The sequence below is a fragment of the Lissotriton vulgaris genome, chromosome 11 (genome assembly GCF_964263255.1).
Source record: "Lissotriton vulgaris chromosome 11, aLisVul1.2, whole genome shotgun sequence".
In the NCBI taxonomy this organism is placed as follows: domain Eukaryota; kingdom Metazoa; phylum Chordata; class Amphibia; order Caudata; family Salamandridae; genus Lissotriton; species Lissotriton vulgaris.
The window spans coordinates 636,500,481-636,522,151 of NC_141699.1; the positions used below are offsets into that span (position 1 = coordinate 636,500,481).

The 21,671-nt window shown below is 47.9% G+C and overlaps 1 protein-coding gene across 1 annotated transcript in view; it reads right to left on the reverse strand.

Moving 5' to 3' along the window:
• The window catches only part of LOC147683273 (uncharacterized), a 1,451,334-nt gene that overhangs the window by 1,177,037 nt on the left and 252,626 nt on the right, over positions 1 to 21,671 (reverse strand). Inside the window, exons 6-7 of the mRNA XM_086943731.1 lie at positions 20,806 to 20,877; positions 6,448 to 6,519 (exon numbers count right to left, since the gene is read on the reverse strand). Of these exons, the coding sequence (XP_086799857.1) occupies positions 6,448 to 6,519; positions 20,806 to 20,877 (144 nt within the window). The remainder of the gene's footprint in view (positions 1 to 6,447; positions 6,520 to 20,805; positions 20,878 to 21,671) is intronic.

The following is a 21,671-nucleotide window of genomic DNA, read 5'->3' on the forward strand; positions in this document are numbered from 1 at the left end:
CTGAATCAGCGATAGAATGCTGTTGATCCTCACTGAATTCGGCTGCGCTGTAGCCGCCAGAGTGTTTATGGTCGCGCCCAGATACTGCCGTATGTGAGCGGGCTGGAGATGGGACTTTGGGTAATTCAGTGAGAATCCCAGATCGTGCAGAAGGTGAATGGTTTGGGACACGTGGTCTGCGCACTGTTTGTGCGACTTTGCTTGAATGAGCCAGTCGTCCAGATAGGGGTATACGTGGATGTTCTGATGTCTTAGGTGCGCCGCCACTGTCGCCAGGCACTTTGTGAATACCCTGGGCGCCGTGGTGACCCCAAAGGGCAGAACCTTGAACTGGTAGTGCTGGTTTTGAATGGTGAACCTCAGATACTTTCTGTGTGAAGGATGCAGGGGAATGTGAAAATATGCATCCTTGAGGTCCAGAGTTGCCAGGAAGTCCCCTTGCTGAAGCAGTGGGAGAACCTGTTGCAGAGTAAGCATATGAAAATGCTCTGAAAGAATGTACGTGTTGAGCGGTCTGAGGTCTAAGATGGGTCTGAGAGATCCGTCCTTTTTCGGGATTAGAAAGTACAGGGAGTAAACCCCTGTTCCCCTTTCTTGCAGTGGAACGAGCTCTATTGCCCCTTTTTGCAGCATGACTTGAACTTCCTGCTGCAACAAGTGCAAGTGCTCGCCGGACATAGGACGGTTTTTTGGAGGTATGTTTGGTGGGATGGAAGTGAGTTCCAGACAATAACCGTACTGAATAAGAGATTTGACCCACCTGTCCGTGGTGATGGACCTCCACACGGGCAGGAACTGCAGGAGTCTCCCCCCGACCGGTGTTGTGTGGTCGGGGGGCAGTGACAAGGCGTCACTGTTTGTTGGCGGTGGAGGACCTGGAGCTGTTATTTCCACGTCCTCTGCCCTTGACGTTGTTGCCACAGTATCCACCCCTACCCTTGTTGGTATATGAGGATTGGGTGTTAGATTTATAGAATTGTGTGGACTGTGACGCTTGCCCCCTTGAGGTGCCTCTGTTATTGGAGCGGCGAAAGGAACCACCCCGAAACTGCTGGGACTGAAGGGCACCCATAGATTTAGCAGTGTCAGTGTCCTTTTTCATTTTTTCAAGTGTGGCATCCACTTCAGGTCCAAACAGGTGGTCTGGATTCACTGTTTGGTTGAGGATGGTAGTCTGAATGTCCGGTTTAAAGCCTGATATCCTGAGCCATGCATGCCGGCGCAGCAGAACACTAGTATTTATTGCTCGTGAGGCGGTATCAGCCACATCTAGAGCACACTTGGAGGCATTAGTAATAAGTTTGCCCTCCTGAATCAGCATTTCAGCGCCCTCCTTATACTGATCTGGCAAGTGCTGTAGAAGTGTTTCTAGGGTGTCATAGTGTGCCCTATCGTAGCGTGCAAGTAGCGCCTGCGTGTTTGAAATGCGCCATATATTGGCCGCCTGCGCAGCAATACGTTTCCCTGATGCCTCAAACACCTTCGATTCTTTGTCAGGAGGAGGAGCATCACCCGTGGTCTGTGAGTTGGCTCGTTTACGTGCGTTGGAGACCACCAAAGAGTCCAGTGGCAACTGTCCCTTGATGTACGTTGGGTCAGTGGGCGCTGCCTTGTATTTTTTGTCAATTCGAGGATTGGTGACTCTTGCCCGGGTGGGCTCCTTGAAAACTTCCGGCGCATGCTTTAGCACACCCTTAAGCATTGGCAATGTTTTGACGGTCTTTTCAGCCACTGAGAAAGTGTCAAAAAGAAAATCGACATCCACTGGGTCAGCATGGAGGTCGACGTCATGATTGGCTGCAGCTCTTTCAATTAATGCGTTGAAGGCTGCAGAGTCCTCCGTTGGGGAAGTTTTTGCAGCAAAAAGCTGCGGCTCGTGTCCTGACTGAGGGTCCTCAGGGTCGCCCCCGGCAGACCATGGCTCATGCACATCCTCTGGGTCCGAGTATGCTGGATAATTATACTCGTCCTCCTCGTCTCCGTCACCTTCCCCAGCGTTAGAGTGAGTGGGTGAGAGGTCCAGACCCTGTGGAGATGCCGGCTCCATAGGGGCAGATGCACCCGCAGAGTCCAACTTATGTTTAAGGGGAATGTGGAAATGCCCCAACGCAGGTTCCGGGGTGATTTTCCTTTTGAGGAGAGAGAGCTTGCCTGTGTTGGCGTCGATGATGACCTCTCGGCGCTCCTCGTTTGCCAGTGGCTGATGCTGTGGCTTCGGCACCACCAATGATGCCTTCGGCGCTGAAACCAGTTTTAAGGGCACCCCGGCCCCATGTTTCGGAGCGAAAGCCTTCGGCGCCGTTCTTGGCGGTAGCGTGAAGTGAATCGGCGTCTGCGCCTTTGCCGGCTTCTGCGGAGGCTTGGGCGGCACGTCGTCCTTTGGCTCGGTCGCCGCGGCCTACTCTCGAATCCGCTGAAGGGACTCCGTGACCTTTTTTGTGAGGGATGGGGAGGGCCGGATCGGCTCGAGCGAGTCCTCCGAATCCGGATTTGGGTCGGCGACCAAAGCAGCCGTCTTCGGAGCCGACACGGCACCTCCCTTTGCTTTCTCGACTGGGATCGGTGCAGTCATAGACTTGGGGTCGTCCTGACGCTTCTTTGAGGCCTTCTTATGGTCATCGACCTTCTTGGCGTCGACGCGACTCTTTAGAGCGTCGACCAGCTTCGGCGCCGACGCCGTCGCGTCGGGCGTCTTCGCCTTAGGCTTCGACACTGTGGTCTTCGGATCGGCCATTTTGGCGTGGCTCTTGAGCTCGACGGCCATCTTGGATTTCTTCGGCGCCGAGGCCTCTGGCGCCTTTGATCCAACCAGTGCGACTTGCACTTTCGGTTTCGACCCTGATGGTGTTGACCCCGATGGCTTCACTTTCGGTTTCTGGACCGGGAGTGGCGCATCACCAATGTCAGTGGCCGGGCCAGGAGGCGGGGCCGTGGGACGAGTATTGAGGTCTTGGGTAAGGCCCGAAGGCGATCCCTCGACCTGGGCCTTATGATGGGGTTTGACCCCGGAGTCAGACCGAGGATGCTCCTCCTCCGAGCTATCCTCCACGGTGGCAATGGCCCCGTCGTCGTCCCCTACCTCCTCGACGACTTCCTCGAACTCTTCGTCTCCCGCGTCGTAGTCTTCCTCGCCCTCCGACGCCGGGTTAGAGTCCGAAACATTTTGGATGGTGTCGTCTTCAACATCCTCTTCAAAGATGTTTGCCGGTGGGGGTGCCGAACTCTGGGCCTGCAGTCTTGCGGCCCGGCGTAGTTTGAGAGTCTTCTTCGACCGGAACTTGGAGCAGGCCATACACTTGGCCTTGTCGTGGTCCGGCGACAAGCACTTATTGCACACCGGGTGCACGTCGATGTGCGGGTACTTTGAGGCACACACTGGGCACCTCTTAAATGGACTTCGTTCCATGTTGAAGTAGTCTGGAGCGTCGTGTAGGCCCGTCCGCGCCGACAGCACGCGGAAGGGCAGCAGTAGATCGGAGCCGATGAATAAGCAACCCGACCGATAACAATACCGACGCGAGATCCTAAAGACCTTTTGGTCTCAAGCAAAGAAACTTAAACAACTATCGATTCCGAGAGAGGGAACCGAAACACATCCGAACCCAATGGCGGAAAAAAACAATCTGGGGATGGAGTCGATGCCCATGCGCACTGTAGTCCAGGGGAGGAGCCACCTATCTTGTGATACTTCGAAGACTCTTCCAGGACAACAATGTGCAATCATCCGGACCCAACACTAGGCGGCGATCTATGCACAGATATGAATTCAGCAGCCCACATGCCTCGAACATCCTGTTTTATTTTAGAAATTAACCTCTCTTATCCTGTACTGCTCTCCTGTGTGTGCTGTACCTGTCTGCTTTTCGATTCTGCTGCCATGCCTCCGGGATGTTTGGCTGACTAGCTGTGTGCACCTTTTTATAAATAAAGGTTTTCCAAAAATAAAAAAAAATAAAAAAAAGAATAGATCTCCTGGCAGACCATCCTGTCCTGGGGCCTTGGCGGGCACTAGCTTCAGAATTGCTGACTCTATTTCAGCCCGCGAGAAGCATTCTCTATTGTTCCCTACAGGAGGGATGTCAAGGGTGTCACATAGATCCTCCAGACATCCATCCTCTGTAGGGGAATATTGGTTCGCAAAATGGTTATACCAACCGAGTCTAGCAATATGATTGGGTATGGTATTTAAATCCCTCTCTTTTCCCCGACTCACTAGGGACCAAAAGAGATTCTTGTTTTTCCTCAGACTAGCATCCTTCAGCTCTAACCAATATCGTTTGTCCCACTAAATCTTAGCTTAATGTAGGGCTACTTTATAATCTTTCCTAGCACTTTTAACTCTAGAACAATCTTTGTTTCTAATGGCTAGGTACAGAGATTGTCTTTTGAGTTTGCAATCTGGGTTATACAAAGGATTTTGTGTTTTATGGCAGACACGCAAAGTCCTGTCCTTACGAGGAGCCTGAAAATAAGAGCTGAGTGTCACTACAGTGCTGGAATGGACTGTCGAGAACATATCGCACTTGGATTTATCTGAAGCCACAACACTAAGTTCTACAGTTTTCTCGGACAAGATTTTGCAGATGGCCAATAAGGTTTCTTCATGCAGAGAGACCCTGTCCCACTTAAGATGCCTCTTGCAATTAGAGGGTATGATGTAAGTAAAATAGGTTGCTGTCCTACTGGTCAAGCAATTTAATACAGGAGCCCAGGGGTTAGTCATGGTCATACATAAGAGATTATGATCGCTATCCGTCGTATCAACTACACACGTCAGTCTTCACGTCCCATAAGTTTACATCCAGCAACATATGGTCGATTTGTGAAGAATTGCCAACTCTATTAAAGGTGTTTTCCCCATGTTTATCTGAGGGAGTTCTTCATTTGTTGCCCTAAGATCAAACTCTGTAGCCGATGCATTGAGCTGAATGGCTAAGCTAGTCCATTTTTTAATGGGGGATAAATTCAGTCGAGGGATCATCATTTTACCATCAGCCCTGTCATACTCCAGCATATCATCTGAGCTCAAGGGCTCAAATGTGCAATTTAAGTCACCTGCAATCATAATACGATTTCCTGGTGGGCAACTAGATAATGCAAGCTCTAAAAGCGTGATAGTGGGAGATTGGTGCCCTCCCCCTTCGTTCCCCTGCTATAAACTTTGAACAACTCCAAAATAACCCCGCCATTTGGGCCCTTGACAGTCAATCTCAAGATGTCATGAGTTGGAAGTGAATGCATGTGAATTTGGCAACCCATGGCAATATTCACCCATACAATCAGATCACCGGAGGGGCGCCCTCTCCCCACAGTGGTAGCTGGAATGCAACTTTAGGGTATTCTCCCATTTATTGTATGAATGGATTTCATCTGAATATACAACCTTTTGAGTAGCCTGCTACCACTCAATATCCATGTATACAAGAACATCATGAACAGATTAGCTGTGTCTTCAGGCAGCTGAACGGCAGCTAGAAAAGGCTCAAACTGAGTAAATATTAAGCAGATAAGAAACGCTCAACTGAGCTACATTATTAAGTTGGACAGCAGGTATGGTTATCCACAAGAAACCTGGCCCTAAAAGGCAATAAAAAGTTAAAACCAAAATATATTAGCCCTACAGTATCACAAAGGTCAATAATCCAGCGTCTATGCAACTGGCGGTGCCACCCACTTCACATATACATCCTGTGTTTCACGTGTCTTAACTGCACCTCTATCATCCAAACACACAACTACAGAAACTCCCACAGCCAGTCTAGATTGAGGGAGGGGGTTGGAATATGAAGTGAAATAGATTCTAGATTGTCAAAAGATATGAGGGCAGGTGTACTACTTGATTAATTGGAAGGGGTTTGGGCAAGAAAAAAAGGTCTTGGAAGCCAGGACATAACCTCCGAACTCCTACCGTCTTGCATACATTTCACAGCCAGCATCCTTTAAAGCCAGGTCACCAGCCAAGACGGCAGTCTTTAAGTTGGAGTAAATGTTTATGGCTCTCACATACATACACATCCCACTTTCCCGTGAAGGTCAAGAGCCTTTTTATGCCCCCAATAAGTACTCATGGATAGGCCAAATGTGTCAATGGCGAAATTCAGAGTATGTAAGTGGATTGTTTAAAAAGTAACAGGTACAATAATGGGCTGTAAATGCTGTTGAATGAATGATAAGGAAAATTGAAACATGCAGGCAATAGCATGTGTTGTAAAATGCTACATTCTAGTAGGAATTCGTAGCCCACAAATTCTAGCAGCAAGATACCTGCCAGCGTAAATCATGCTAGATTATGAAAACCTGGTGGCTATTTTGGAATCCGGGAGGCTATATGAACGGCAGCCTGCGACCACATGCTTGCTAGGCAATCTGTGCCTACTAAGACGGTCCTCCGTGTCTCAGCTACTAGCTCCCACCCAGCGACCTATAAAGTGGTGAGGCTACACTTACCTAAGATGACTTCGCTGAGGAAGCTTTCGTGTTCAGCGCTTCGGGTCTTTTTCTCCATTGCATTCAGAAGACCTAAAGATAAAGAAGAAAGAAAGAAAGAAAGAAATAAAGAAAGAAATAAAAGAAGGATTAAAGGTATGTGCAACTTACCTGAAAGCATGCGCAGGCATGAGTAACATTGTTTCAGTGATTGTGATGGAAGAATAAGGATCTGTACTAGTGAATGAATGAACCCATCTCTCAAGAGCATACTAACTACACATGATCATGAAGCATTAAGCTTGTGAGAACTACAAAGCATAGTGGTTTATAAAGAACTCATTCAAGAGCCTAGGTGATTCGAGCATTGCTCTAACCTGTAGAGCAACTATGGAGTAAGACTATTAACAAATTAAAGACTCAAGATCTCCTTGTCCTCATCCTCCTCTAGAAATATTGCAATTAAGCTAAACAGTCTCATAGCATGTATGCGTGAGCCTGACTGAGCATAGGTGAAGAGTGAGTGAATCAATGTGAGTGAAGAGGTATAATAATTGCTTGCTAATCTCTTCTTCTCGCTACATAGACGTTAGATGGTAATCTTCCTGAGATCTACTCATTATAACGAGCTGCTTCCTAGAGACAAATCCAGGTGGCCAAAAGAGAAGGAACAAAATCCAGACTGCAGGTCTTTTGTTACTTTATCCACACCCCCATTCCCTGGGGTGCGCTTCTTGGCAAGCCCTATATCTGTTCCCCTTGGAAAACACTAAAGGGAGTGGATGGACTGTCTTCAACCATCGCTTCTGTTTGGCTGGATCACTATGTTAGAGCAAATTTGTGGGTTCTGGCTTTCTAAAGATTGCCTAGCTCATGAACGTACCCAACCAGAGTGATGAATACCAGTTGTATAGTAACCACCATTCTAGGAACAGTCAATAGTGGTAATTGGATAGACAGGCCTCTTGAGCAGAGAGTCAGTAATTAAAAAAAAGTTGGGGTCCATATGCAGGAAAGTGGCAGTATTTCCTGGCAGGGGAAGTCAGATAGTGGTAGAGTAGATGGGGGCGTAAATTTGAAACCCTGGACGTTACCTCCGCCTCCAGTTAGCTACAGAAGCCTTTTCAACTCAGAGTTTCACACCCTCTCCCTCCAGGGTGGAACTCAGGAAACAGGGTTTTTTTTCTCCTACAAGTCTCTGATGCTCCTAGTTTTATTCAGGTGGTTCATCCTCCCACAGATTCCACTGACCTCTCTCAAACATTTTTATGAAGATCCCAAGATATTTAGCACTTTATTATCAAACATACTGACTGAGAATAAGGGTCCAGGTAAAAGTCAAGAAATTATCCAAAAAACATCTGATGAAGACATGAGTTCAGACAACTATGTTTCCCACGAGACGACAGAGGCCACTTGTTCATGAAAGAAGAAAATGAGATCTCATTTGTATTGGCAAATACTCTACAAAGCTACTAACCCACATAAACGTGTATGTCGACGTGTGGTATCCTAATGGGCAAGAAGATACAGTTCCAGCCTTGTTGGATTCAGGCGCTACAGGTAATTTTATTGATTAAACTGGTGTTCAAGAACTTTACGCTCCTTACATCAAAAAGAAATCCACAGAGTCTGTAAGAGCACTTTATCCTCGGGTCCTGCGAAACATCATACTTTCTCTTTAATGATGCAACTATGTACCCCAATTTTGTTGGAAGCAGAGTACAAAGGAATAGGTATTGTCAAAAGAAGCTTCATACAATCCAGGCAGATTCATTACTTATGGTAGCATGGAATTTCAGGTTTGCTGTGCAACAGCTTTACCAAACATCTCTCAGGAGTACCGATCAGTATTTGACAAGCAGAAGGCAAGTCAACTTCCCCCTCATCACAATTACAACTGCCAAATAGACTTAGTTTTATGGGCAGCTATTCCTTGCAGTCAGCTTTATTCTCTGACTGAACCGGAAACTCAACACTTGCAAGCATATCCCAACAAAAAACAAGCCACAGGATTTATTCGGCCTTCACAGTATACAGCTTTGTCACCCCTCTTCTTTGTTCCTCAAAAAGGAGGGGAGCTATGATCTTGTATCAATTACAGAACCATCAACCGAGTCACAGTTAAAAACTGGTATCCTTTACCTCTTATACCAGTCATATCAGAACAACTAAAGAGGGGCAAGGTGTTTACTAAGCTGGATATCAGAGGGGTGTATCACCTTGTTTAAGTTCAGCAAGGTGACGAGTGGAAAACCACGCTCATGACCAAGTTTGGCTTGCTTTAATATTGGATCAAGCCCCTAAGTCTTTGCAACACACCAGCAGCATTCTAGTATTTTATGGATGACATCCATGAACGATATCTGGATGTATTTTGTGTTTTCTACATAGACAATATTTTCATCTACTTGGAAACCATGCAAGAACATGTTACTCAAATCCAGGCTGTTCTGGAAAGACTGCAACAACACACCCTATTCGTACAACTAGTAAAATGTCTATTCCATGTTGCTGAGATTGAGTTTTTGGGAAACATTAAAAAACAAGAAGGCAAAACCTTACAACGTATTTGGTTTTAAACATTTTTTTACAGGTATTTTAGCAAGGATTTTCCGGAATAATTCAACCCATCACTTGTCTCTTGAGAAAGGTTATATCTTTGGTGTGGATGCAAAAAGCTGAAAAGACTTTTCATGTATTAAAGCAACAGTTCACTAAAGGTCCTGTTTTCAAATTGTCATTGGTATTAGAAGCTGATGCTTCTCATTTCACAATGGGACGAGTTCTCTCCCAAAGACAACCCGACAACTGAAAACTACATCCAATATGTACCATTCTCAGAAGTTCACACCCTGCAAAGCTAGGTACAGCATCACTGACAAAGTCCTTTTAGCAATTAAATGTGTGTCTGGAGAATGGCTCCAATAATTACCGGGAGCCCGGCATACAATAGAAGGTTTTTCTTATCATCAAAGCTTGCAGTTCCTGAAAACCGTCCACACTGACTCCACGACGTTGGTCTTTTTTTAAAAAGATTTTTATTTCATAATAAAATATCGACCAGGCCCACAGAACGGGAAAGCCGATACTCCTTCAAGATCTCAAGTACCACATGAGGAAATCAGCAAACCAGTGCAGGAACCCTCTTTAATTTTGTCAGGTGTGACCTAATTCGATTACTGGAAACTATCATGTGTACTAGAAAATCAGGTGACAGAGGGGTATTCTCTTATATCAAAATGGAGCCCTATACATCCCTAGTAATGCCCTGCAACATGTGTTAACTTGGGTACATGACTTAACCTTGGGGGGGCGGGGCATAAAGGCATACATAAGACAATTACAGCAGCTCGTTGTCACTTTTGCTGGCCCACCTTACGACAGTACATAAAACACTATGTGAATACTTGTGCAGTTTGTGCTTAAGGAAAGTGTTGGACTTGGCACTTTTTGCAGCATCATCCCTAAACTTTTTGACTTTCTCCTAGCCTTTTTCCTGACATGGTGTTGGTGGATCTAGGACTCTGAGCACTTTAGCACTGTTGTTCAGTGTAAAGTGTGTGTGATCTCTGTGTTACATATGGTAAGATTGGTCTACACCTGTTTGGCCTATTTAATTTACCTGTCAGTCCCTTGTAAAGTGGTATCTCAGATACCCAGGGCTGGTAAATTAAATGCTTCTAGTAGGCTTGAAGCGCTGATTGAGCCACCCACCAAAGTAGCCTTTCAAACCTATCTCAGGCCTTTGCCTTTGCAGGGCCTGTGACCGCAGTGTTACTGCCACTGTGACGTGGCACCTAAAGTGTGTGCTGTGTCTGTGACCCCCTTTTTCTGCATGTCAGTCACCCCTAAGGTAGGCCCTAGCTAGCCCCATGGGCAGGGTGCATTGTGTGTAAAAGACAGGACATGTACCTTAAATGTGAGACATGTCCTGGTAGTGACAAAGAGCCATTTTGGTTTCTCACTACTGTGAGGCTGCCCTCCCATAGGAATGCATTGGGGATTCCCTGATAAGTGTTTCACTGGTAATTCCTGATATGAGAGGAGCAGCGTGGTCAAGTTTGGTATGTTTGGAATGGTAATATTAAATACTACGCAATGATGTGCGCAGATTTATTATAATTATTTCAGAAATGCCACTTTTAGAAGTTGCCATTTCTGTGTGCTAGGTGTCTGCCTGCCTGATGTGAATTGCATGTCTGGCTTTTGAGTGACAGGGGCTGGTGAGGTGGGTGTAGCCCCAGGAGGGGCAGGGTGAATCCGCACTAGGCTGAATAGGGCATCTGCTTTTGGAGTAGTGGGAGGAGTAATCCCCTTACCCTGAATGGGATTGTGCCTGCCTGGGTGAATGCTGGCTCTGCCCCCTTGTGGTGTGTCTGATGACAGGGCCCCAACCTGACAAAGGAGGGTGGGAGCCCTGTAAGCAAAGTGATCCACTCCCCCCAGAACCAGTTGCAACTGGTTTACTCAGCCCTGTTCCAGGGCAGAACAAAGGAAATGTGGATATAAATGTAGGGGCTATGACCCAAAGTTTGGTGTGCTGTTCCTGTGGTTGGGGGGCTTGCTGCTGCTGGGCCTCAGGAGGAACCACCACAAGGGACTGCCTCGCTGCTGGAGGTGCCCTGTGTGCTGGCCTGCCTGGGCGCAGCAGAGCCCCCTTGGACCTTTTTGGAAATCCAGCACCTCGTGAGCTCTACATTTAAATTGCCAAGGAAGAAAGAAGAGCGCATGGGCTCTGCAGCACGGAGCTGCAACTTACTTCGAGGCAATCCCGACGTGGGGATTCCCCCACCTGGATGCTGAGAGAATCGGGTGCCCACCCCGCATTTTGCCAATGGGAGCAGGAGCCCACCCCGCTTTCCTGCATCTTTAACGGCGGGTGCCCACCCCACTTATGTGCTTATTTAGTGGATGCCCACCCCACTTTCTGCATATTTTAAAGGCAGGTGCCCATCCCACATTGTGGTGCCGACGGCAGGTGTCCACCCTGCATGTGGTGTTCGTTAGTAGGTGCCCACCCCTCATGAGTGTGTTATATTTCAGCAGGTACCCACCCCGCATTTGAGCCTCCCTTTAAAGCAGGTGCCCATCCTGCATTGCACCGCCAAAGGAAGGGAGATGCAGCAGTCGAGAATTCGGCCCGACCAGGAAGACAGGCAGGAGACACCTGACTGTGGGCGGGGCCTGCAGCCTCCCATGTCCGGAGCCTCGTGGGCTCCACGCCGAAGTCCTGGTCCCAGGAAGGGGGACGGGCGAAGTGCAAGGAAGTCTGGAGTGGTCCCGGTGCCAGTGCCTTTCCCCCTGCTGATTGCGTTGCGGAGCCACGCAGGCTTTATGTCCAAGTCCCGGTCACAGGAAGGGGGCCGGGCGAAGTGTGAGGACCGGCACAGAGAGGAGCAGATTCCCCGAGAGCTTCAGTGAGTGGGGCTCCCAGTGAGCAGCGTCGGCGCTCCCGGAGGTACCGGGGCACCTAAGCCAATTTCCTTTTGGGGGCAATCCTGGTGTCAGCGTCCAGGAGTGGGACTGAGAGGCACATTGGTGCCAGTGTCTGTTGTTGCATCCAGCTGCTCCACGAGAGAGGGGGCAGCTGCAACATTTGGGGGAACATTGTTTTTAAAGAGTCCCAGTGGGGGCTCAGGTGGCACGTGTAGTGCCAGTGCCATTTTTCTCTTTGGAGGCACTTTGTCCTTAATGAGAAGAAAGTGGGTGTGGCGGGGCACATTGTCAGAGTTCTCCCACTGTGGTCGCTTCTAAGGCACCGTGAACGCCAGTGCATGAATTTATTTTCACAGCTGCACCGCCAGTTAGCGGCAGCTGCAACGTGGGGGCATTTTTTATTCCTTTTAGGAGAAAGGAGTGAGGTACACTCCTGCCCTGCCCCAGCACATTGCGTGCCCTCTGATCTTGCTGCATCGGCAGCCAAGGCCTGACATTTGGAACGGAGGGCAATTGAGCCCCTAGAGAAGGCCAGTTGGCCAGGTGGTCAGTTCTATGTTGGTAGGGCGCAAGGTCCTGATGAGATACCTAATGTGTAATATGTTGATGCTGATGAGGTGATTGCATGATGTGTTTATATTGGTGATAGCTAATGCGTAATGTGTTTATGCTTATGAGGTTATTGCATAATGTGTTTATGCTGGTGAGGCCGAATGCGTAATGTATTTATGCTAATGAGGTTTGGGCCTAATGTGTTTATGCCTAATGTCATATTATAATATTTTAGGATGGTGTCTAATGCTAATATGATAATGCTTAGGTCATTATGGAACCAGTAATTACTGGTTGTGCTTTATATTTACTACCTGCATTGTGATGGTTCTGACAGAGGCCCGGTTGGCCCTGTCTTATATATAATCCACTGTAAATATTGCCTAGTGCCAGTTAGCATATTGTAAATGTGTGATTATGTTTCTAATGTGTTTATGATAATACAAAGGCTTATTTTTTAAATAACCTTGTGTGGAGTTTCTTTTGTGGTGTGCCTAGTGTTTAGCTGCTGTGTGTGTGTGATGTGCAAACGCTTTACACATTGTGTCTGGGATAAGCCTGACTGCTCGTGCCAAGCTACCAAGGGGGTGAGCAGAGGTTATCTTCAGCGTGTAACTCCGTTGTACTGACTAGAGTGGTGGTTTCTGCATGGCTTAGGTGCAAGCCCATCAACCAGAAAACCCATTTCTTACATTGGTTGTCAGCGGTGAGGATAGGACTTGCGTTTGCACAGTACCACAGCGACAACTGGTTGCACTACAAACACTGCGTTTAGAATAATCACAAGTTTGGGGATTATTTTTCCTGATTTTGTTTTCTCCTAAAAGTGTCATTTCTGAATTGTGTATTCGTACTCCGCTCTTGCACCTAGGTCTCCTGTGTTGCACTTGTGTCTTAGTGCCTTGCCAAAATGTAATCTACCTTTAGGTTTTATGATCTGTTCAAATACAGTAGGGGGAAGTTAATGGATTTCTGTCAGGAGAGATTCATAGAAGTTAGTGGATCAGAAACCCAGCTAGACCTTCAGGAAACTCTACTCCGGTGGCAGGATAGCGAATGGGCATTAAAGGACTATGTGAGGGAGGGTAACCCTGAAGAGTCTGAAGAGGAGGAAGATGATGGCAGGGCAGGGACGCCAGTAGATAGTGAGGACCCCATAGATAGGGAGTCCCTTGCTGGGTCCAGTGCCGGGGGCAGTGCTCCATCCCTTTCCCCAGAGGAGTGGGTAGATAGGAGGGAAGAAAGGGAGTATCAGCTGGCTTTGGAGAGGCTCAGATTAGAGCATGCCAAGGAGATAGCTCAGCTGAGTGTGGGGGAGAAAAAGCTAGAGACTGAGAAGGTCTTAGTGCAGGAGAGGATGGCAGAGGCAGAGAGGGCCTTTGCCAGGGAGAAACCAGCTCTGGAGGGTAGATTGTCCCCTGAGAGTAGTTTTAGTTGTCTGGACTCACCAGTGAGGGTGGGATTAAGTGGTGACAGCAATATGGAGTCCAGTGCGGAAATCCCACTCCCAGATCCCAGACTATGGTGCCTGGTTCCCAGGAAGAGGGGTACAGGTTGAGGTTCAGGGGCAGTAGGAAACTGTCTCACCAGTCTTGGGGGGGAGTTTGTAGATGAATGTTGTGATGCACTGAAAGGTTGAGTGATGGGTAGCACGGCGAATGATTTTGAAGGGTTGTTCAATCTGGTTGTCAGAGAGCACATGTTCAGTAATTGCTTTCTGGGGTGGCGCCAACACCTGTTGGAGTGTGAGTTTTCTGATCCCAGGGAGCTTGCACGGGAGGCAGACCTCTGGGTGAGTGCCAGAGGGTCTGAAGAGGCATTGGGGAGTGACCCTAATAGGAGTGGCTCATGTATTTCCCAGCTCAGAGTGGTGGGAAAGGTTCAGAGTAGCCCAGCTAGGTCCTGGAGTAGTGGGAGGGGTGTAGGGACTCACATCCTGTCTCTGCGGAGGAGTGAGAATGGGATGCGTCCCAAGGTGCCCCAAACTCAGTCTCAGGGCCTGGATGTTCCTTAAGGGAACACCAGGTAGGGAGCCTAGGCTGTACTAGATGTCCACTTGAGGGGGATCTCCTAGTGTCAGGAGAACAGGGATTGTCTGTAAGCAGAGCTCCAGCGGTTCTGGTGTCTGGTAGTACCACTCCTACGGGGAGGGTGCAGAGGTCCAGATGGAGGGGTGAGAGAGTCCCTGGTGGAAGAAACAATGGGTCAGGGACCAGCCAGAAGGGCTGAGTATCCTAGAAGTGACCATGATGATACTATTTCTGTTTTGGGGGGGGTCTTCCTGCACTGTCAGATGGACAGGGGTCAGGAGATCAGCGCCAGGGAGACTGTCACACAACACATGAGAGATGTGTTACCCTTTGGGGGGGTATGCGTGCTCCCTAGGAAGTCCTGGTTTGCCAGGCGGATGCTCAGCCACAGGGTTTAGTCCCTGGGTTGAGAAGCCAGAATCAGTTGTTGTCTGACCTGGAGGGAAGGACAACTGTAAACAGTGTCCTAACCGATGTAGTTTCTAGGGGTACCACTCCAGTTGGGAGGGTGCAGGACCCTGGAAGGGGGTGCAGAGAGAGGGAGTCCTTGCCTCTGACCCTGGTGCAACCTGAGGGTTTAGATCCCAGGTTGGTAGACCAGTTGCTGGAGAGAGGTCCTGAACTGGTGGGACAGTTGTGTTCTGAGGTTGCCTCTCATAGGAGGAGAGTGCGGAACCCTAGAAGAATAGGTAGGGGGAGGAGAGCCTTACCCGTGACTTCTGGTCAGCGTGAGGGTGCGGATCCTAGGCTCGAGGATCAGTGGCAGTTTAGAACTGCCCTGATAAGGGGTAGAGTGGAGAATGGGTACTATGTGCCAGGGGTACCTGCCCCCCACTCTGTGGATTGGCGAGGACCAGAGACATCTGGGTGGCCTAGGGCCTGGTCCAGGCTATGGACAGCCAGGGAGTACAAGTGAGGTAAACTAGTAGGTCCAGAGAGCTTTTACAGAGGGAACCACATGGGTTCAGAGTGGCGTAGAAGAACTGGAAGGTATCCCTGCAGTTGTGGGCCCGCGATTGTGTTCTATCACCCAAAGTAGAGAAGCCCATCACAGTGGTGATTGGTCTACCCTGCGTTTTGGCTGGCAGGGGGTTGTGTTGGACTTGTTCCTTTTTGCAGGGTCATCCCTAAACGTTTTGCCTCTCTCCTAGCCTTTTTTTATGACATGGTGTTGGTGGTTCTAGGACTCTGGGCACTTTAGCAATGCTGTCCAGTGTAAAGTCTGTGTGCTCTCTGTGTTACACATGGTAATATTGGTCTACACCTGTTTGGCCTATTTAATTTACCTGGCAGTCCCATGTAAAGTGCTATCTCAGATACCCAGGGCTGGTAAATTAAATGCTACTGGTGGGCTTGAAGCGCTGATTGAGCGACCCACCAAAATAGCCTTTCAAACCTATCTCAGGTCTCTGCCATTGCAGGGCCTGTGCGGGCAGTGTTACTGACGCTATTACGTGGCACCTAAAAGTGTGCCATGTCTGTTACCCCCCTTTTTTTCTGCATGTCAGTCACCCCTAAGGAAGCCCTCGCTAGCCCTATGGGCAGGGTGCATTGTAGGTAAAAGGTAGGACATGTACCTTAAGTGTGTGACACGTCCTGGTAGTGACAAACAGTCATTTTGGTTTCTCACTACTGTGAGGCTGCCCTCCCCTAGGAATGCATTGGGAATTCCCTGATAAGTGTTTCAGTAATAATTCCTGATATGAGAGAAGCAGCGTGGTCAAGTTTGGTATATTTGGAATAGTAATAATAAATACTACGCAATGGTGAGGGCAGATTTATTATAACTATTTTAGAAATGCCACTTTTAGAAGTTGCCATTTCTGTGTGCTAGGTGTCTGCCTGCCTGATGTGAATTGCATGTCTGGCTTTTGAGTGACAGGGGCTGGTGAGGTGTGTGTGTGGCTCCAGGAGGGACAGGGTGAGTCAGCACTAGGCTGAATAGGGCGTCTGCATTTGGAGTTGTGGGAGTAGTAGTCCCCAGACCCTGAATGGGATTGTGACTGCCTGGGTGAATGCTGGCTCTGCCCCCCTGAGGTGTGTCTGATGACAGAGCCCCAACCTGATAAAGGAGTGCTCCACACCCCCAGAACCAGTTGCAACTGGTTTCCCTAGCGCTGTGCCAGGGCAGAACAAAGGAAATGTGGATATAAATACAGGGGCTGTTACCCCATGTTTGGTGTGTTGTTCCTGTGCTTGGGGGGCTTGCTGCTGCTGGGCCTCAGGAGGAACCGCCACAGGGGACTGTCTCCCTGCTGGAGGGCCCTGTGTGATGGCCTGCCTGGGCCCAGCTGTGCCCCCTTGGACCTCTTTGGAAATCCAGCACCTCGTGAGCGCTACATTTAAATTGCCAAGGAAGAAAGAAGAGCGTGTGGGCTCTGCAACACAGAGCTGCAACTTACTTCGAGGGAATCCGGACATGGGGATACCCCCACCTGGATGCTGAGAGAAGCGGGAGCCCACCCCGCGTTTTGCCAATAGGAGCAGGAGCCCACCCGCTTTCCTGCATTTTTAAAGGGGGGTGCCCGCCTCGCTTATGTGCTTATTTAGCGGGTGCCCACTCCGCTTTCTGCATATTTTAAAAGCAGGTGCCTACCCCACATTGTGGTGCCGATGTCGAGTGTCCACCCCGCATACAGTGTTCGTTAGGGGGTGCCCACTCTGCATCAGTGTGTTATATTTCAGCGGGTGCCTACCCCGCCTTTGAGCCTCCGTCTAAAGCAGGTGCCCACCCCGCATTGCACCGCCAAAGGAAGGGAGACGCAGCAGTCTATGATTCGGCCCGACCTGGAAGCCATGTAAGGGACGCCTGAATGTGGGCGGGGCCTGCACCCTCCCACGTTCGGAGCCTCGTGGGCTCCATGCCGAAGTCCCAGTCCCAGGAAGGGGGACCGAGTGAAGTGCAAGGAAGTCTGGAGTAGTCCCAGTGCAGGGGGACCCAACGAGGTACGTTGCCAGTGCCTTTCCCCCTGCTGATTGTGTTGCAGAGCAGCACAGGCTCTATGTCCAAATCCCGGTCCCAGGAACGGGGACCGGGCGAACTGTGAGGTCCGACGCAGAGAGGAGCAGAGTGACAGAGAGCTCCGGTGAGTGAGGCTCCCAGTGAGCAGCGTTGGCACTCCCGGAGGCACCGGGGCACCTGAGCAGATTTCCTTTTGGGGGCAATCCTGGTGCCAGAGCCCCAGAGTGGGACTGAGAGGCATGTTGGTGCCAGTGTCTGTTGTTGCTTCCAGCTGCCCCATGAGAAGGGCAACTGCAACGTATGGGGGTACATTAGTTTTAGGGAGCCCCAGTGGGGGGCTCAGGCAGCACATGTACTGCCAGTGCCATTTTTCCCTTTGGGTGCACCTTATCTTTAATGAGAAGAAAGGGGGTGTGTTGGAGAACATTGTCAGTGTCCTCCCCCTGTGGTCGCTTTTAAGGCACCGTGAACACCAGTGCCTGCATTTATTTTCACCGCTGCGCCACCAGTTAGCAGCAGCTGCAATGTGGGGGCATGTTTGATTCCTTTTATGAGAAAAGAGTGAGGTACACTTCTGCCCTGCCCCAGCACATTGCGCGCCCTCTGAGCTTGCTGCATCGGCAGCCAAGGCCTGACGTTTGGGACAGAGGGCAATTGAGGCCCTAGAGAAGGCCAGTTGGCCAGGGGGTCAGTTTTATGTTGGTAGGGCGCAAGGCCCTAATGTGATACCTAATGCGTAATGGGTTTATGCTTATGAGGTGATTGCATAATGTGTTTATGTTTGTGATACCTAATGCATGAAGTGTTTATGCTTATGATGTTATTGCATAATGTGTTTATGCTGGTGAGGCCTAATGCATAATGTATTTATGCTAATGAGGTTTGGGCCTAATGTGTTTATGCCTAATGTTATGTTATGATATTTTAGGATGGTGTCTAATGCTAATATGATAATGCTTAGGCCATTTTGGTACCAGTAGTTACTGGCTGTGTTTTATATTTACTACCTGCATTGTGATGGTTCTGACAGTGGCCTGCATGGCACTCTCTTGTATATAATCCCCTGTAAATATTGCCTTAAATGTATGATTACGTTTCTAATGTGTTTATGATAATACAAAGGCTATTTTTAATATAACCTTGCGTGGAGTTCCTTTTGTGGTGTGCCTAGTGTTTTGCTGTTGTGTGTGTGTGTGTGTTGCGCAAAAGCTTTACACATTGCTCTGGGATAAGCCTGACTGCTCATGCCAAGCTACCATGGGAGTGAGCAGGGGTTATCTTCAGCGTGTAACTCGCTTGCCCTTACTAGAGTGATGGTTTCTGCCTGCCTATGCGCAAGCCCTAGCCAATCAGAAATCCAATTTCTAACAGAAAGGTAGATGATAAACGACTAGTACGCTACTGCAACCTATTCCAATACCACCAAACCCTTGGTACACCGTGTCCATGGACTTTGCAGAAGAAATGACTACTAGTGAGGGAAACACAGTTATTCTCGTGGTCATAGAAAATGTAACGAAAATGGGACATTTTAGTGCTCTAGCCAAACAGCCAACAGCTGCGATACTAGCCCGGGTATTATTACAGCACACTGTGAAACTACGTGGTATTCCCACAGTACTAATAACTTACTGAGGGTCCCAGTTCACATCACTCTTCTGGCTGAAGCTTTGCAAATCTAGGCACATTGAAGCTAAATTCTCTACAAGTTATCGCCCCCAAACCAACAGGAAAACCGAGCACTTAAACCAAACATTAGAACAGTACCGTAGGTGTCTAGCTAGTCAACAAGAGGAGGACTGGAGCACCATTTTGTGGATGGTGGAAATCACTTACAATTATTAGGAACATACCACTTTAGGGTATTCTCCCTTTTATTGTATGAATGGATTTCATTTGAATACACTATCTTTTGAGAAGCCTGCTACCGCGCAGCATCCATATATACAAGAACATCATGAACAGATTAGCTGGGTCTTTCTGCAGCCAAACGGCAGCTAGAAAGGCTCAAACTGTGAGTAAATATTAAGCAGATAAGAAACGCTCAACTGAATCACCTTATTAAGTTGGACACCAGGTTTGGTGAGCCACAAGAAACCTGGCCCTAAAAGGCAATCGCAAGCTAAACCAAAATACATTGACCCTATGGTATCACAGCGATCATTCATCCAGGGGTTATGCAACTAGCCCTGCCACTTACTTTACATTTACATCTCGTGTTTCACGTGTATTTACTGCACCCCTATCCTCCAAACACATAACTACTGAAACCCCCACAGCCAGTCAAGATTGAGGGGGGGTTGGAATATGAAGTGAAACAGATCCTAGATTCTCAAATGATATGAGGGTAGGTGTACTACTCAACATCCATGTATACAAGAACATCATGAACAGATTAGCTGTGTCTTCAGGCAGCTGAACGGCAGCTAGAAGAGGCTCAAACTGTGAGTAAATATTAAGCAGATAAGAAACGCTCAACTGAGCCACATTATTAAGTTGGACAGCAGGTATGGTTATCCACAAGAAACCTGGCCCTAAAAGGCAATAAAAAGTTAAAACCAAAATATATTAGCCCTACAGTATCACAAAGGTCAATAATCCAGCGTCTATGCAACTGGCGGTGCCACCCGCTTCACATATACATCCTGTGTTTCACGTGTCTTAACTGCACCTCTATCATCCAAACACACAACTACAGAAACTCCCACAGCCAGTCAAGACTGAGGGAGGGGTTTGGAATATGAAGTGAAATAGATTCTAGATTGTCAAAAGATATGAGGGCTGGTGTACTACTTGATTAATTGGAAGGGGTTTGGGCAAGAGAAAATGGTCTTGGAAGCCAGGTCATAACCTCCGAACTCCTACACTCTAGCATACATTTCACAGCCAGCATCCTTTAAAACCAGGTCAACCGCCAAGACGGCAGTCTTTAAGTGGGGTAAATGTAAATGGCTCTCACATACATACACATCCCACTTTACAGTGAAGGCCAGGAGCCAGTTTGTGCCCCCCAATAAGTACTCATGGATAGGCAGAGTATGTCAATGGCGTGATTCAGAGTATGTAAGTGGATTGTTTAAAAAGTAACAGGTACAAGAATGGGCTGTAAATGCTGTGGAATTAATAATAAGGGAAATTGAACCATGAAGGCAATAGCATGTGTTGTAGAGCGCTACTTTCTAGTAATATGTGTTGCCCAAAAATTCTAGCAGCAACATGCCTGCCAGTGAAAGTAATGCTAGACTATGTAATCTCTACAGCTATTTGGAAAACCAAGAGGCTATATGAATGGCACCCTGCTTGCTAGGCAATCTGTGCCTAATAAGAAGACGGTCCTCCGTGTCTCAGCTACCAGATCCCGCCCAGCGACCTACAAGGTGATGAGGCTACACTTACGTAACATGACATCACCCAGCAAGCTTTCGTGTTCAGCACTTCTGGTCTTCTTCTCCATTGCATAAAGAAGACCTAAAGATAAAGAAAGAAAGAAGGATTAAAGCTAAGTGCAACTTACCTGAAAGCATGTGCACGCATGACTAGCATTATTTCAGTGATTTTGATGGAAGAATAGTGATCTGTGCCAGTGAGGGAGTCAGAGTCAGAGTCAAAAACACTTTATTCGATTATTTTAAAATCATAAAAGTATGCTATACATCCACTTTCGATCGTAACAAACACAGATTGTTAAAAAGCAATTTTAAAATTATTATTAAAAACAAGAATTCATGTATACACATCTTCGGTGGTGATCGAGGTAACTATACATCCAATTAATCACGGTTTACAGAGTTTTAAGACCATAGAGAAATGTGCAAATCTTACAAAATTTATAAATTGAAATTAACTGCAGTTCTATTTACAAACTTTTTTACGACCAGGGAGAAATATGCAAACATTGCAAAATTCATATTTACTGCAGGTTAGTTGTTACAAAGCTATTAACCTAAAATTATTTTTGTCATCTTCATTTCCTGAGATTTCCCAAGATGTCGAGCCGAAGATGGCCGAAGTCTATTTTGCTTTGACCAAAATGACACTGTCAAGAAGTTAGCTACCCCATACATTACTAGTGGTGATTCCATAAGCTGCAGGTACAATAGAGCCGGTTTAACCTGCGTAAACTCTTTATCTTTTAGTATTGGCTTGATAAATTTTTCCCTGCCACTCTTAAAAAAGGGGCAAAAAAGCACAAAATGCAATATGTCCTGGTCAGAAAAGTCATCACATGTGCAGGGAGCATTCTCATGAGGTTTACACCACTT